Consider the following 14,030-nt stretch of genomic DNA (forward strand, 5'->3'; position numbering starts at 1 on the left):
AGTGCCGTGTGCAATACATACAAAATACAATACAATTCTATACACAACTCACACATTTCCTTTACACATTCATTCTACAAAGGTTTTATAGAAACAGACCTGTCAGTGTTTGTGAAATCTTCCCCCACAAAATGCACTCAGCCAATGAGAGGTAATGACTCCATTTTTATTTTAAAAGGCCTAAAGGAGAGCTTTTTAAGTGGTGGGGTTAACGTGTTTCGTCCTGGAAGACGACTTGAGAAAACAGACCTCTTGCAAGAGAATAAAAGACCTCTAAGTCTCCATACCACAAAATGTACTCAGCCAATGAGAGGTAAGGACTCAATTTTTATTTATCTCCTGCTATCAATGGCCGACACGGTACAACACTTCATCCATGTCTTTGGTGATCTCTGATCTCCTTATCGACTGTTTCTTCCATGATGAAGATCAGCCATGGAGTATATCTGAGGTGTATATCAGGGGGTGCTTCTTCCCCACATGTCCAGCAACATTCATATACAAGACATTTCCCGCACTCACTAATACACCTCCAGGGTTGTGTGGGACCCCCTGATGTACAGAAAGACAGGACTTCAGTGAGGAACATTTCCCTCACTCAGGACAGGAATGCGGTTTCTCCCCTGTGTGCAATTTCTGATGTGTGTAAAGATTGCCCTTCCGTGAAAAACATTTCCCGCACTCAGGACAAGAATAAGGCTTCTCCCCCGTGTGAGATCTCTGATGTCTTTTAAGAAAGGACGTGTCTGAAAAATATTTCCCACACTCAAAACAGCAATATGGTTTCTCCCCCGTGTGGGATCTCTGATGTGTGGAAAGAGCAGACTTCTGTAAAAAACATTTCCCGCACTCAGGACAGGAATATGGCTTCTCCCCCGTGTGAGATCTCTGATGAAAGGAGAGACTGGACATCGCTGAAAAACATTTCCCGCACTCAGCACAGGGATACGGCTTCTCACCCGTGTGCAGTCTCTGATGTGTGGAAAGACTGGACTTCACCGAAAAACATTTCCCGCACTCAGGACAGGAATACGGCTTTTCCCCCGTGTGCAATTTCTGATGATAGGAAAGAGTGGACTTCTGTAAAAAACATTTCCCGCACTCAGGACAGGAATAAGGCTTTTCCCCCGTATGCAATCTCTGATGACGGGAAAGATCGGACTTCTGTAAAAAACATTTCCCGCACTCAGGACAGGAATACGGCTTCTCCCCCGTGTGCAATCTCTGATGATCGGAAAGATGGCACTTCTGTGAAAAACATTTCCCGCACTCAGGACAAGAATATGGTTTTTCCCCCGTGTGCAATTTCTGATGATGGGAAAGATTGGACTTCACTGAAAAACATTTCCCGCACTCAGGACAGGAATACGGCTTCTCCCCCGTGTGCAATTTCTGATGATAGGCCAGAGTAGACTTCTGTGAAAAACATTTCCCGCACTCAGGACAAGAATATGGTTTTTCCCCCGTGTGCAATTTCCGATGCTGGGAAAGATGGGACTTCGCTGAAAAACATTTCGTGCACTCAGGACAGGAATACGGCTTCTCCCCCGTGTGCGATCTCTGATGTGTGGTAAGACTGGACTTATGTGAAAAACATTTCCCGCACTCAGGACAGGAATACGACTTTTCCCCCATGTGCAATCTCTGATGATAAGAAAGACTGGACATCGCTGAAAAACATTTCCCGCACTCAGGACAGGAATAGGGCTTCTCCCCCGTGTGCAATCTCTGATGTGTGGTAAGACTGGACTTCTGTGAAAAACATTTCCCGCACTTAGGGCAGGAATACGGCTTCTCCCCCGTGTGAGATCTCTGATGTGTGGTAAGACTGGACTTCTGTAAAAAACATTTCCCGCACTCAGGACAGGAATACGGCTTTTTCCCCGTGTGCAATCTCTGATGATCGGAAAGATTAGACTTCCGTGAAAAACATTTCCCGCACTCAGTACAGGGAAACTTCTTATCAGTTGGATTATCCGTCACAGTCTGAGGTTCCTCAGGGTTGGAGGAATACGATGGTCCGACCACCATATAGAAGATGGGCGGGTTTTCTGAACGCTGCGTCATGTCCTCATCTTCTACTTTACAGTCTGGAGACAAAGTGAGACAATCCTCTGAGGTTTTCCTCATCTCCCGTCCATCTACTAAAATACAAATACAAAGATTATTACTAGACATCAGCTGATTGGTTCCCCTAAACCAGGACTCCGCCCACATCAGGCAGCTTTGTCATGAATAACAGCGGGGCTGAGCCTCACCAGAGGTCAGAGAGTGAGGATGGGGGGAGAACAACCAAGCTGAAGACTGGACTGATCCTGAAGACCCCCATCATTGGGTTATTGACTCCTCCCCCATTATCACTTTCTGTTTAAGGCTCCAAAGTCTGAGGATGTTATCACATTATTATCACCATGTAAAAGTCTGTGCTCCAATCACATCATCCGATATAAAATGTCCAGCTGGTAGGAAATGGGTGTAACAAAAGAGAATACATATTATGTGTATATATATATATATATATATATATATATATATATAGTAGGGGGTGCAACGGATCGTCACCGATCCGTGATCCGAACGGGTCACCCCGCTCGATCGGCACATGCGGTCTCGGCCTTAGGAAAGCGGCTCCGAAGCGGCGGCCATCTTTCTACACCCTACCCTGCCAATACCCTGCCAATACCCTGCCAATACCCAGCCAATACCCAGCCAATACCCAGCCAATACTCAGCCAATACCCTGCCAATACCCAGCCAATACCCTGCCAGTACTCAGTCAATACCCTGCCAATACCCTGCCAATACTCAGTCAATACCCTGCCAATACCCAGCCAATACCCTGCCAATACTCAGTCAATACCCTGCCAATACTCAGTCAATACCCTGCCAATACTCAGTCAATACCCTGCCAATACTCAGTCAATACCCTGCCAATACCCAGCCAATACCCAGCTAATACCCTGCCAATACTCAGTCAATACCCTGCCAATACTCAGTCAATACCCTGCCAATACCCAGCCAATACCCTGCCAATACCCAGCCAATACCCTGCCAATACTCAGTCAATACCCTGCCAATACTCAGTCAATACCCTGCCAATACCCAGCCAATACCCTGCCAATACCCAGCCAATACCCTGCCAATACCCTGCCAATACCCTGCCAATACTCAGCCAATACCCTGCCAATACCCAGCCAATACCCTGCCAGTACTCAGTCAATACCCTGCCAATACCCTGCCAATACTCAGTCAATACCCTGCCAATACCCAGCCAATACCCTGCCAATACTCAGTCAATACCCTGCCAATACTCAGTCAATACCCTGCCAATACCCAGCCAATACCCTGCCAATACCCTGCCAATACTCAGTCAATACCCTGCCAATACCCTGCCAATACTCAGTCAATACCCTGCCAATACCCAGCCAATACCCAGCCAATACCCTGCCAATACCCTGCCAATACCCTGCCAATACCCTGCCAATACCCAGCCAATACCCTGCCAATACCCTGCCAATACCCAGCCAATACCCAGCCAATACCCAGCCAATACTCAGTCAATACCCTGCCAATACTCAGCCAATACCCTGCCAATACCCAGCCAATACTCAGTCAATACCCTGCCAATACTCAGCCAATATCCTTCAATACCCAGCCATACTCTGCCATGCTCTGTGATACCCAGCCAATTTTGAAGCGTGACATGTCGGGTATCTATTTACTCGGCGTATATCTTCCTCTTTCACATTATGCAAAAAAAATTAAAAATCGGGCTGACTTTACTGTTTTTTTTTAAAGCACAAAACTGTTTTTTTTTCTGGAAAAAAACGCGTTCGAAAAATTGCTGCACGAATACCATATGAGATAAAAAGTTGCAACGACCGCTAATTGTATTCTCTAGGGTCTTTGCTAAAAAAAACCAAAAAAAAAAACCATATATAATGTTTGGGGGGGGGGGGGGTTCTATGTCATTTTCTAGCAAAAAAAAATTAGGGCTGAAACAACTAATTGACAACTAATCGATTATGAAATGAATCGATTACTATTTTCATAATCGATTAGTCGGCCAGTAACAAAATGGGGTTAAAGTTAATGAGTCTGATGATATTTACCAGATTGACCATTTAATAGTATATCTCTCCTCTAACAGTATATGCAGTATATCTCCTCTAATAGTATATACAGTATATCTCTCCTCTAATAGTATATACAGTATATCTCTCCTCTAATAGTATATACAGTATATCTCTTCTAATAGTTATACACTATATCTCTCCTCTAATAGTATATACAGTATATCTCTCCTCTAATGGTATATACACTATATCTCTCCTCTAATGGTATATACACTATATCTCTCCTCTAATGGTATATACACTATATCTCTCCTCTAATAGTATATACAGTATATCTCTCCTCTAATAGTATATACAATATATCTCTCCTCTAATAGTATATACAGTATATCTCTCCTCTAATAGTATATACAATATATCTCTCCTCTAATAGTATATACAGTATATCTCCTCTAATAGTATATACAGTATATATCTCCTCTAATAGTATATACAATATATCTCTCCTCTAATAGTATATACAATATATCTCTCCTCTAATAGTATATACAGTATATCTCTCCTCTAATAGTATATACAGTATATCTCTCCTCTAATAGTATATGCAGTATATATCCCCTCTAATAATATATGCAGTATATCTTTTCTAATAGTAATACAGTATATCTCCTCTAATAGTATATGCAGTATATATCCCCTCTAATAGTATATACAGTATATCTCCTCTAATGGTATATACACTATATCTCTCCTCTAATAGTATATACAGTATATCTCTCCTCTAATAGTTATACAGTATATCTCTCCGCTAATAGTATATACAGTATATTTCTTCTAATAGTTATACACTATATCTCTCCTCTAATAGTATATACAGTATATCTCTCCTCTAATAGTTATACAGTATATCTCTCCTCTAATGGTATATACACTATATCTCTCCTCTAATGGTATATACACTATATCTCTCCTCTAATGGTATATACACTATATCTCTCCTCTAATAGTATATACAGTATATCTCTCCTCTAATAGTATATACAATATATCTCTCCTCTAATAGTATATACAGTATATCTCTCCTCTAATAGTATATACAGTATATCTCTCCTCTAATAGTATATGCAGTATATATCCCCTCTAATAATATATGCAGTATATCTTTTCTAATAGTAATACAGTATATCTCCTCTAATAGTATATGCAGTATATATCCCCTCTAATAGTATATACAGTATATCTCCTCTAATGGTATATACACTATATCTCTCCTCTAATAGTATATACACTATATCTCTCCGCTAATAGTATATACAGTATATCTCTCTTCTAATGGTATATACACTATATCTCTCCTCTAATAGTATATACAGTATATCTCTCCTCTAATAGTTATACAGTATATCTCTCCGCTAATAGTATATGCAGTATATATCCCCTCTAATAATATATGCAGTATATCTTTTCTAATAGTAATACAGTATATCTCCTCTAATAGTATATACACTATATCTCTCCTCTAATAGTATATACACTATATCTCTCCTCTAATAGTATATACAGTATATCTCTCCTCTAATAGTATATACACTATATCTCTCCTCTAATGGTATATACACTATATCTCTCCGCTAATAGTATATACAGTATATCTCTTCTAATAGTTATACAGTATATCTCTCCTCTAATAGTATATACAGTATATATCCCCTCTAATAGTATATACAGTATATATCTCCTCTAATAGTATATGCAGTATATATCCCCTCTAATAATATATGCAGTATATCTTTTCTAATAGTAATACAGTATATCTCCTCTAATAGTATATGCAGTATATATCCCCTCTAATAGTATATACAGTATATCTCTCCGCTAATAGTATATACACTATATCTGGTGGGATTCTCATCCGGGGGTGATATTCGTACCGGAGTGCCACGTACAGTTAGGGCCATAAATATTTGGACAGTGACACAAGTTTTGTTATTTTAGCTGTTTACAAAAACATGTTCAGAAATACAATTATATATATAATATGGGCTGAAAGTGCACAGTCCCAGCTGCAATATGAGAGTTTCCACATCCAAATCGGAGAAAGGGTTTAGGAATCATAGCTCTGTAATGCACAGCCTCCTCTTTTTCAAGGGACCAAAAGTAATTGGACAATGGACTCTAAGGGCTGCAATTAACTCTTGAAGGCGTCTCCCTCGTTAACCTGTAATCAATGAAGTAGTTAAAAGGTCTGGGGTTGATTCCAGGTGTGTGGTTTTGCATTTGGAAGCTGTTGCTGTGACCAGACAACATGCGGTCAAAGGAACTCTCAATTGAGGTGAAGCAGAACATCCTGAGGCTGAAAAAAAAGAAAAAATCCATCAGAGAGATAGCAGACATGCTTGGAGTAGCAAAATCAACAGTCGGGTACATTCTGAGAAAAAAGGAATTGACTGGTGAGCTTGGGAACTCAAAAAAGGGGCTGGGCGTCCACGGAAGACAACAGTGGTGGATGATCGCCGCATACTTTCTTTGGTGAAGAAGAACCCGTTCACAACATCAACTGAAGTCCAGAACACTCTCAGGGAAATAGGTGTATCTGTCTCTAAGTCAACAGAAAAGAGAAGACTCCATGAAAGTAAATACAAAGGGTTCACATGTAGATGCAAACCATTCATCGATTCCAAAAATAGACAGGCCAGAGTTAAATTTGCCCAAAAACACCTCAAGAACACTATTAAAGAGGAAGTAAACCCTGATGGGTTTACTTCCTCTTTTTTTCCCTGCAAAGGTAAAGCATAATGGACTACTATGCATCGCATCGCATCGCATCGCATAGTAGCTCATTATGTGTCACTTACCTGACACAGGAGCCAGCGAAGTCGCCGCTGTCCCCTGTAGTCCGCCGCATCCATGTTGCTTGTGGCGTCTCGCAGCTCCGACGAATCACAGCGGCGCAACCGCGATGACGTCACTCCCGCGCATGCGCACGGGAGTCGCGCCTCGCAGCTCCGCCGCTGTCATACGGCGAAGCCGCGATGACGTCACTCCCGCGCATGCGCACGGGAGTCGACAAATTTGGCAAATCCATTCTTGGATTTGCCGCATTTAGTGCGCCTGCGCGCCGCTGTCTACGGCGCATGCGCCGTAGACAGCGGTGCCCATTTTCGGGCAAATATCTCCTAAACCATATAGGTTTAGGAGATATTGCTTGGACCTACAGGTAAGCCTTAATCTAGGCTTACCTATAGGTCCAAGTTGTTTGGAAGGGTTTACTTCCTCTTTAAGTATCTGGGGGTATATGTCTCTAGGAATCCAGCAGATTACATTGCGCTGAATGTAGAACCATTATTCTCCCTGGTGCGTACCAAGATTCAGGCCTGGTCTCGTCTCCCCCTTGGGGTTTGGGGGGGCGCGTTAATCTGATTAAAATGGTCCTATTACCTAAAATACTGTATGTGTTGTGGCACGCCCCGGTATATTTGCCGCTGAAATACTTTAAATACCTTGAAAGTCTTAGGCCCTTTGTATGGGGGAATAATAGGCACAAGCTTGCTTGGCAGGCTTTGAAAAGCCCGACTGATATGGGGGGGCATGGCTCTTCCGGATCTAAATCATTACTATGTTGCCTCACAACTGTCTCAGCTTTTCCATGTAGACAAGACTGATAAACAACGTTTTCTTACCCTTCTCTCCCCTACCTGGGCACAAATGGCAGATGATCCAATAGCTGCTGTCTCGACGGGGGCGGGGAGCTCAGTCGTGGAGCCAGGTGGAGCCGGGAATGTCTACCCACTTTCTCAGGAATAGATGGCCGTTTACTGCCTTAGAAGCCCATCAATTCTTCCACAGAGGTAAATTATTAGAGCGCGAGGCAATACCCAAGACTCCCGAAGCAGATTCCCTCCCCCATGCTTTTTCATTACAGAAGGATTTGGGATCTGGCATCGACTAAACTGAATGTTGCATCACCAAATGACTATACCCCACTTTGGCATAACAAACAATTGCCGGAACTTCAAAAGATCCAGAGTGTTCAGTTGTGGGTATCGAGGGGAATATACTACCTGCATCACCTGATTCACCTTGGTACTATTAAAACGTTTCAGGCGCTGCAGGAGGCATATGGTATTCCAAACACTATGCTATTTCAGTACCTACAGGTTCAACATGCACTTAGAACACAATTCCCGCAGTCATTGCTCCCAATCCTATTGTCGCCATAGTGAAGGACACTGATCCCAAAAAGCTTATCTCGTGCTTTTATGGTATGCTTACGGCCCCCGTCTCGGCGAGACTAGCGTATGCTCTGAAGTCCCGCTGGGAGGGTGATGTGGGTGCTCTGACAGACGAGGAATGGGAGGAGGCTCTGGAGACGTGCAAGTTGGTGTCCCCTAGGCTCCAGGACAGGCTTTCTCAGATTTACATAGTGCATAAAGCATACCTCACCCCCACTCAGGACCGCCAAATATAATACGAATCAATCTGTGCTCTGCCCGATGTGTAATCTTGAGACTGGGACGTTCTTCCATCTTATCTGGTCTTGCCCCCAAACTGCAGGAACTTTGGAAACAAGTAGTATCATTTCTACATGATGTTATGGGCTCGCCCTTGGCTCTCGACCCCAAACCTTGTCTACTAGGGATATTTCCTGACGTATTAGATAAAACTACTGGCACTTTCCTGCAGGAAACCTTGTTTTCTGTTCGAAAAGTGATAGCTAGACAGTGGATGAGGCCCCTTCCACCCCGGGTTGAGGACTGGAAACGGGAAGTTAATCTTACGCTCCCATACAAAAAAATTCTTACCGTATTTGCCGGCGTATAAGACGACCTTTTACACTTAAAAAAACTGAGCAAAAAGGAGGGGGTCGTCTTATACGCCGGGTCCGCTGCTGGGATGCCTTCTGGCTGTCCGGTAATACTGTATGTAGCTTCGGCTACATACAGTATATACCACTGAACCAATCCCAGTGAGCGATGTATTCAAATGAATACAGAGCCTGCTCGGATTGGAGCAGCAATCTCTGCCAATCCGAGCAGGCTACACACAGTAGCCTGCTCCGATTGGCTTTGAGAGTGAGGCGCGGGCTGATGATGTAACAGCCTCCGCCAATCCCAGCAGGCTTTGTATTCATTAATAGAATACATTGCTCGCCGTGATTGGCTCCAGCACCAGAAGGAAGAAGGAAATGGCTCCAGCAAGAACGAAGAAGAAGAGGGATATGAAGCGTCGGAAGCCTCGGAATCGGGGGGTCGTCTTAAACGGTGAGTACGGGCAAAACATTTTAACTGTGCAGGTTTTTAGGGGGTCGTCTTATATGCCGGCAAATACGGTATATAAAAATAGGGGTTGCCCAGCTAAATATCATAGAATATGGGATAAATGGCTACAGGAGGTTGCCACGTGTGATGAGGGAATTTGATGTACTGTTACAGTAAATAACATGTCAATGTTAGGACTTTCCTTGGCTGTGATACATACCGTATATACTCGAGTATAGGCCGACCCGAATATAAGCCGAGGCCCCCAATTTACCCCCAAAAAAACTGGCAAACTTATTGACTCGTGTATAAGCCGAGGGTGAGACATGCCTGTCCATCCCTGTGTGTGTGTCCGTCCATCCCTGTGTGTCCGTCCATCCCTGTGTGTCCGTCCATCCCTGTGTGTCCGTCCATCCATCCCTGTGTGTGTGTGTGTCCATCCATCCATCCATCCCTGTGTGTGTGTGTGTCCATCCATCCATCCATCCCTGTGTGTGTGTGTGTCCATCCATCCATCCATCCCTGTGTGTGTGTGTCTCCATCCATCCATCCATCCCTGTGTGTGTGTGTCTCCATCCATCCATCCATCCCTGTGTGTGTGTGTCTCCATCCATCCATCCATCCCTGTGTGTGTGTGTCTCCATCCATCCATCCCTGTGTGTGTGTGTCTCCATCCATCCATCCCTGTGTGTGTGTGTCCGTGTGTGTGTGTGTGTGTGTGTGTGTGTGTGTGTGTGTGTGTGTGTGTGTGTGTGTGTCCAGCCTACCTGTGTCCCGAGCCTTTGTCCCGAGCCTCCGTCCCGTGCCTTGCCTCCTTGCCTCCGTCCCGTGCCGTGCCTTGCCTCCGTCCCGTGTCGTGCCTTGCCTCCGTCCCGTCCCGTCCCGTGCCGTGCCTTGCCTCCGTCCCGTGCCAGGATCGCCGCTCTTCGTCGGCGCCTCGGCGGCCATTGTAAAATTCAAAAGCCGCGCCTCCGCCTTCGCCTGTGATAGGCGGAACACTGAATTTCCCAGCAGCCTGTGTTCCGCCTATCACGGACATCGTCTCATCCTCGTCCGTAGTACGAGGATGAGACGATGTCCGTGATAGGCGGAACACAGGCTGCTGGGAAATTCAGTGTTCCGCCTATCACAGGCGAAGGCGGAGCCGGAGGCGCGGCTTTTGAATTATAGAATGGCCGCTGTCTGTCTGCTCGACACGCTGATCGAGCAGGCAGACAGCGATGACTCGAGTATAAGCCGAGGGGGGCACTTTCAGCCTCAAAAAAGAGGCTGAAAATCTCGGCTTATACTCGAGTATATACGGTAATCGCTACTGTAATGGAAAAATGTCTTTTATCTACTGTTATGGTTATGACGCAACTCCTTTTTAATGTTCGGTGTATGCCACTCTGATTGTAATCTCTGCAATAATGTTCAATAAACATTACCTGTTTAAACGTTAAAAAAAAAAAACACACCTCAAGAAGCCAGCTCAGTTCTGGAAAAGTATTCTATGGACAGATGAGACAAAGATCAACCTGTAGCAGAATGATGGGAAGAAAAAAAGTTTGGAGAAGAAAGGGAACGGCACATGATCCAAGGCACACCACATCCTCTGTAAAACATGGTGGAGGCAACGTGATGGCTATGGGCATGCATGGCTTTCAATGGCACTGGGTCACTTGTGTTTATTGATGACATAACAGCAGACAAGAGTAGCCGGATGAATTCTGAAGTGTACCGGGATATACTTTCAGCCCAGATTCATTCCAAATGGTGCAAAGTTGATCGGACGGCGCTTCATAGTACAGATGGACAATGACCCCCCCAAGCATACAGCCAAAGCTACCCAGGAGTTCATGAGTGCAAAAAAAAAGTGGAATATTCTGCAATGGCCAAGTCAATCACCAGATCTTAACCCAATTGAGCATGCATTTCACTTGCTCAAATCCAGACTTAAGACGGAAAGACCCACAAACAAGCAAGACCTGAAGGCTGCGGCTGGAAAGGCCTGGCAAAGCATTAGGGCCGGTTTACACAGCAGGCAAGGCGAGGCGACTCCGACTTGCCTCGCCGCGACCTGCCGCGGCCTCAGCGGCGACTTGCAAATGACTTCTGTATAGAAGTCAATGCAAGTCGCCCCGAGGTCGCCCAAAAGTAGTACAGGAACCTTTTTTCTGAGTCGGAGCGACTCGAGTCGCTCCTCTCAGAACGGTTCCATTGTACAGAACGGGGGCGACTTGCGAGAGCGAGGCGAGGCAAGTCGTGTCGCCTCGCATCGCCCGCTGTGTGAACCGGCTCTTAAGAAGGAGGAAACCCAGCGTTTGGTGATGTCCATGGGTTCCAGACTTAAGGCAGTGATTGCCTCCAAAGGATTTGCAACAAAATATTGAATAAATAAATATTTTGTTTGGGTTATGTTTATTTGTCCAATTACTTTTGAGCTCCTAAAATGTGGAGTGTTTGTAAAGAAAATGTGTACAATTCCTACATTTTCTATCAGGTATTTTTTGTTCAACCCTTCAAATTAAACGTTACAATCTGCACTTGAATTCTGTTGTAGAGGTTTCATTTCAAATCCAATGCGGTGGCATGCAGAGCCCAACTTGCAAAAATTGTGTCACTGTCCAAATATTTATGGCCCTCACTGTATATATGTGTGATTACAGCCCAGGATTCCCAAATACCTCCATCTATTTCCACTTCATGCAAGTTTAGAAGTATCATCGATACCAACACTGTGGCCATCAGTCACCGACAGACGTTTAGTCGGTGTGTGTGGGGGGATTATTTACACCGTCTCCCTAGGATCTCCGATTAATATAGGCAGTTTATCTCTGCTCCTCCCCCCCCCCCTCTTCCTGTACTTCATAGGCTCGAGCATTCCAGGGACCCCCTATGCAGATGCCCCCCCCGCCTATTAATGCCATAGAATTTGTACGTCGATTTGACGTGGCGGGGACAACCGCATATAGAGCCTTGGCGTCCGGACGCTCTGTACAGTGTTTGATGTTATTTTCGTCTTTAGCGTTGCCACATCCAGAGACCACGTGACGCTGGTACCTCCGAATGCTATTCAGGGCCGCCTTTAATATTGATTGGCCCCTGGGCAAACACCCCCCCCCCCATGCAGTTTTGCTCTCCACCTGCTCTGAGACATACAATAAATAGCAGCTAGGCTCAAAATCAGTTTACTGAATCAGATCAGGCAGCTATTGCGATTGGTTGCCAGAGGTTATAGTGTATCATTACCACTCACTGACTGGTTGCCAGAGGTTACAGTGCACCATTATCGCTCACTGACTGGTTGCCAGAGGTTACAGTGCACCATTATCGCTTACTGTCTGGTTGCCAGAGGTTACAGTGTACCATTACCGCTCACTGACTGGTTGCCAGAGGTTACAGTGTACCATTACCGCTCACTGACTGGTTGCCAGAGGTTACAGTGTACCATTACCGCTCACTGACTGGTTGCCAGAGGTTACACTGTACCATTATCGCTCACTGACTGGTTGCCAGAGGTTACAGTGCACCATTATCGCTCACTGACTGGTTGCCAGAGGTTACAGTGTACCATTATCGCTCACTGACTGGTTGCCAGAGGTTACAGTGCACCATTATCGCTCACTGACTAGTTGCCAGAGGTTACAGTGTACCATTACCGCTCACTGACTGGTTGCCAGAGGTTACAGTGTACCATTACCGCTCACTGACTGGTTGCTAGAGGTTACAGCACACATTACGGCTCACTGATTAGTTGCTAGAGGTTACAGCACACATTACGGCTCACTGATTAGTTGCTAGAGGTTACAGCACACATTACGGCTCACTGATTCGTTGCTAGAGGTTATAGCACATGATTTCTGCTTGCTGATTGGTTGCTAGAGATTACGGTGGATATGACCTCAGGGGGGGCATGATATACATATCCATGCCGCCGGCCGCCCCCATTTACATATAAATGCTGGTAATTTACATGTAAACACATGGTCTGCAGGTGAGTCATCTGTATACAACAATAGGGCAGAGCTGGGCAGAATTAGTAGCAGCACTTCACACTGAGGTATTGGGACACAGTACAGGACTAAAACCTCAAGGGATGAGGGAATTTAAACCAGGATAGTTGGCAAGTATGAGGCAGCTGCTTTGGGCCCCACAACAATGACAGGGCCCAGGGCAGCTGCCCCTTTTGCCCTGCCTTAAAAACGGCCCTGATGCTATTTAGTTGCAGGTGTCGGTATTTTTATCTCCCAGTGTGTATTTTTCCTTATTATAATACATTTTTCTACTATTTAACCTCCACATTGCACGTTGTGACGCTCGTTTGGTCTTCTGGTTCCTCCCAGTCTTGACAGGAAGACACCAGGCTTTTTTTTTTTTTGATCGATATCACCCAGCCCCCGCCCTACTCTGGACCAATCAGTGAGCAGTATGGGTGGAGGAATGGATTTAGTGTTAATGACCCACCTGTGCTGATCTCTGTAGGAGTGTCCTCCTCTATAAATGTCCCCGTTATTCCATCCTCCTCCATAGACTGCTGATCATCCCTCACATACCTCTCTTCTTCTTCTGATTTCACCTCAAATTCTATATCCATTGGATCTCCACTCTAAAGCAAGAAAATGAGAGAGAAAATCATCTGTAAGATAGAAGATTTATTACTATGACATCACATAAAAAAAAAAACATATCCTCTCCAGAAGTCCATGTTCTAGATT

General features: G+C 44.8%; 2 protein-coding genes across 2 annotated transcripts in view; one reads left to right on the forward strand and one right to left on the reverse strand.

Annotated features, from left to right (window-relative positions):
- LOC143955908 (uncharacterized) overlaps window positions 1-14,030 on the forward strand; it is an 865,587-nt gene that overhangs the window by 100,643 nt on the left and 750,914 nt on the right. The gene's annotated exons all lie outside the window — the stretch shown is intronic.
- The window catches only part of LOC143955348 (uncharacterized), a 316,606-nt gene that overhangs the window by 67,457 nt on the left and 235,119 nt on the right, over window positions 1-14,030 (reverse strand). Inside the window, 2 exon segments of the mRNA XM_077465415.1 lie at window positions 436-2,144; window positions 13,780-13,921. Coding sequence (XP_077321541.1) covers window positions 436-2,144; window positions 13,780-13,921 — 1,851 coding nt within the window.

The sequence above is a fragment of the Lithobates pipiens genome, unplaced genomic scaffold, assembly GCF_037356315.1.
Source record: "Lithobates pipiens isolate NorthernLeopardFrog02 unplaced genomic scaffold, aLitPip1_a1.2 Scaffold_35, whole genome shotgun sequence".
Lineage (NCBI taxonomy): Eukaryota > Metazoa > Chordata > Amphibia > Anura > Ranidae > Lithobates > Lithobates pipiens.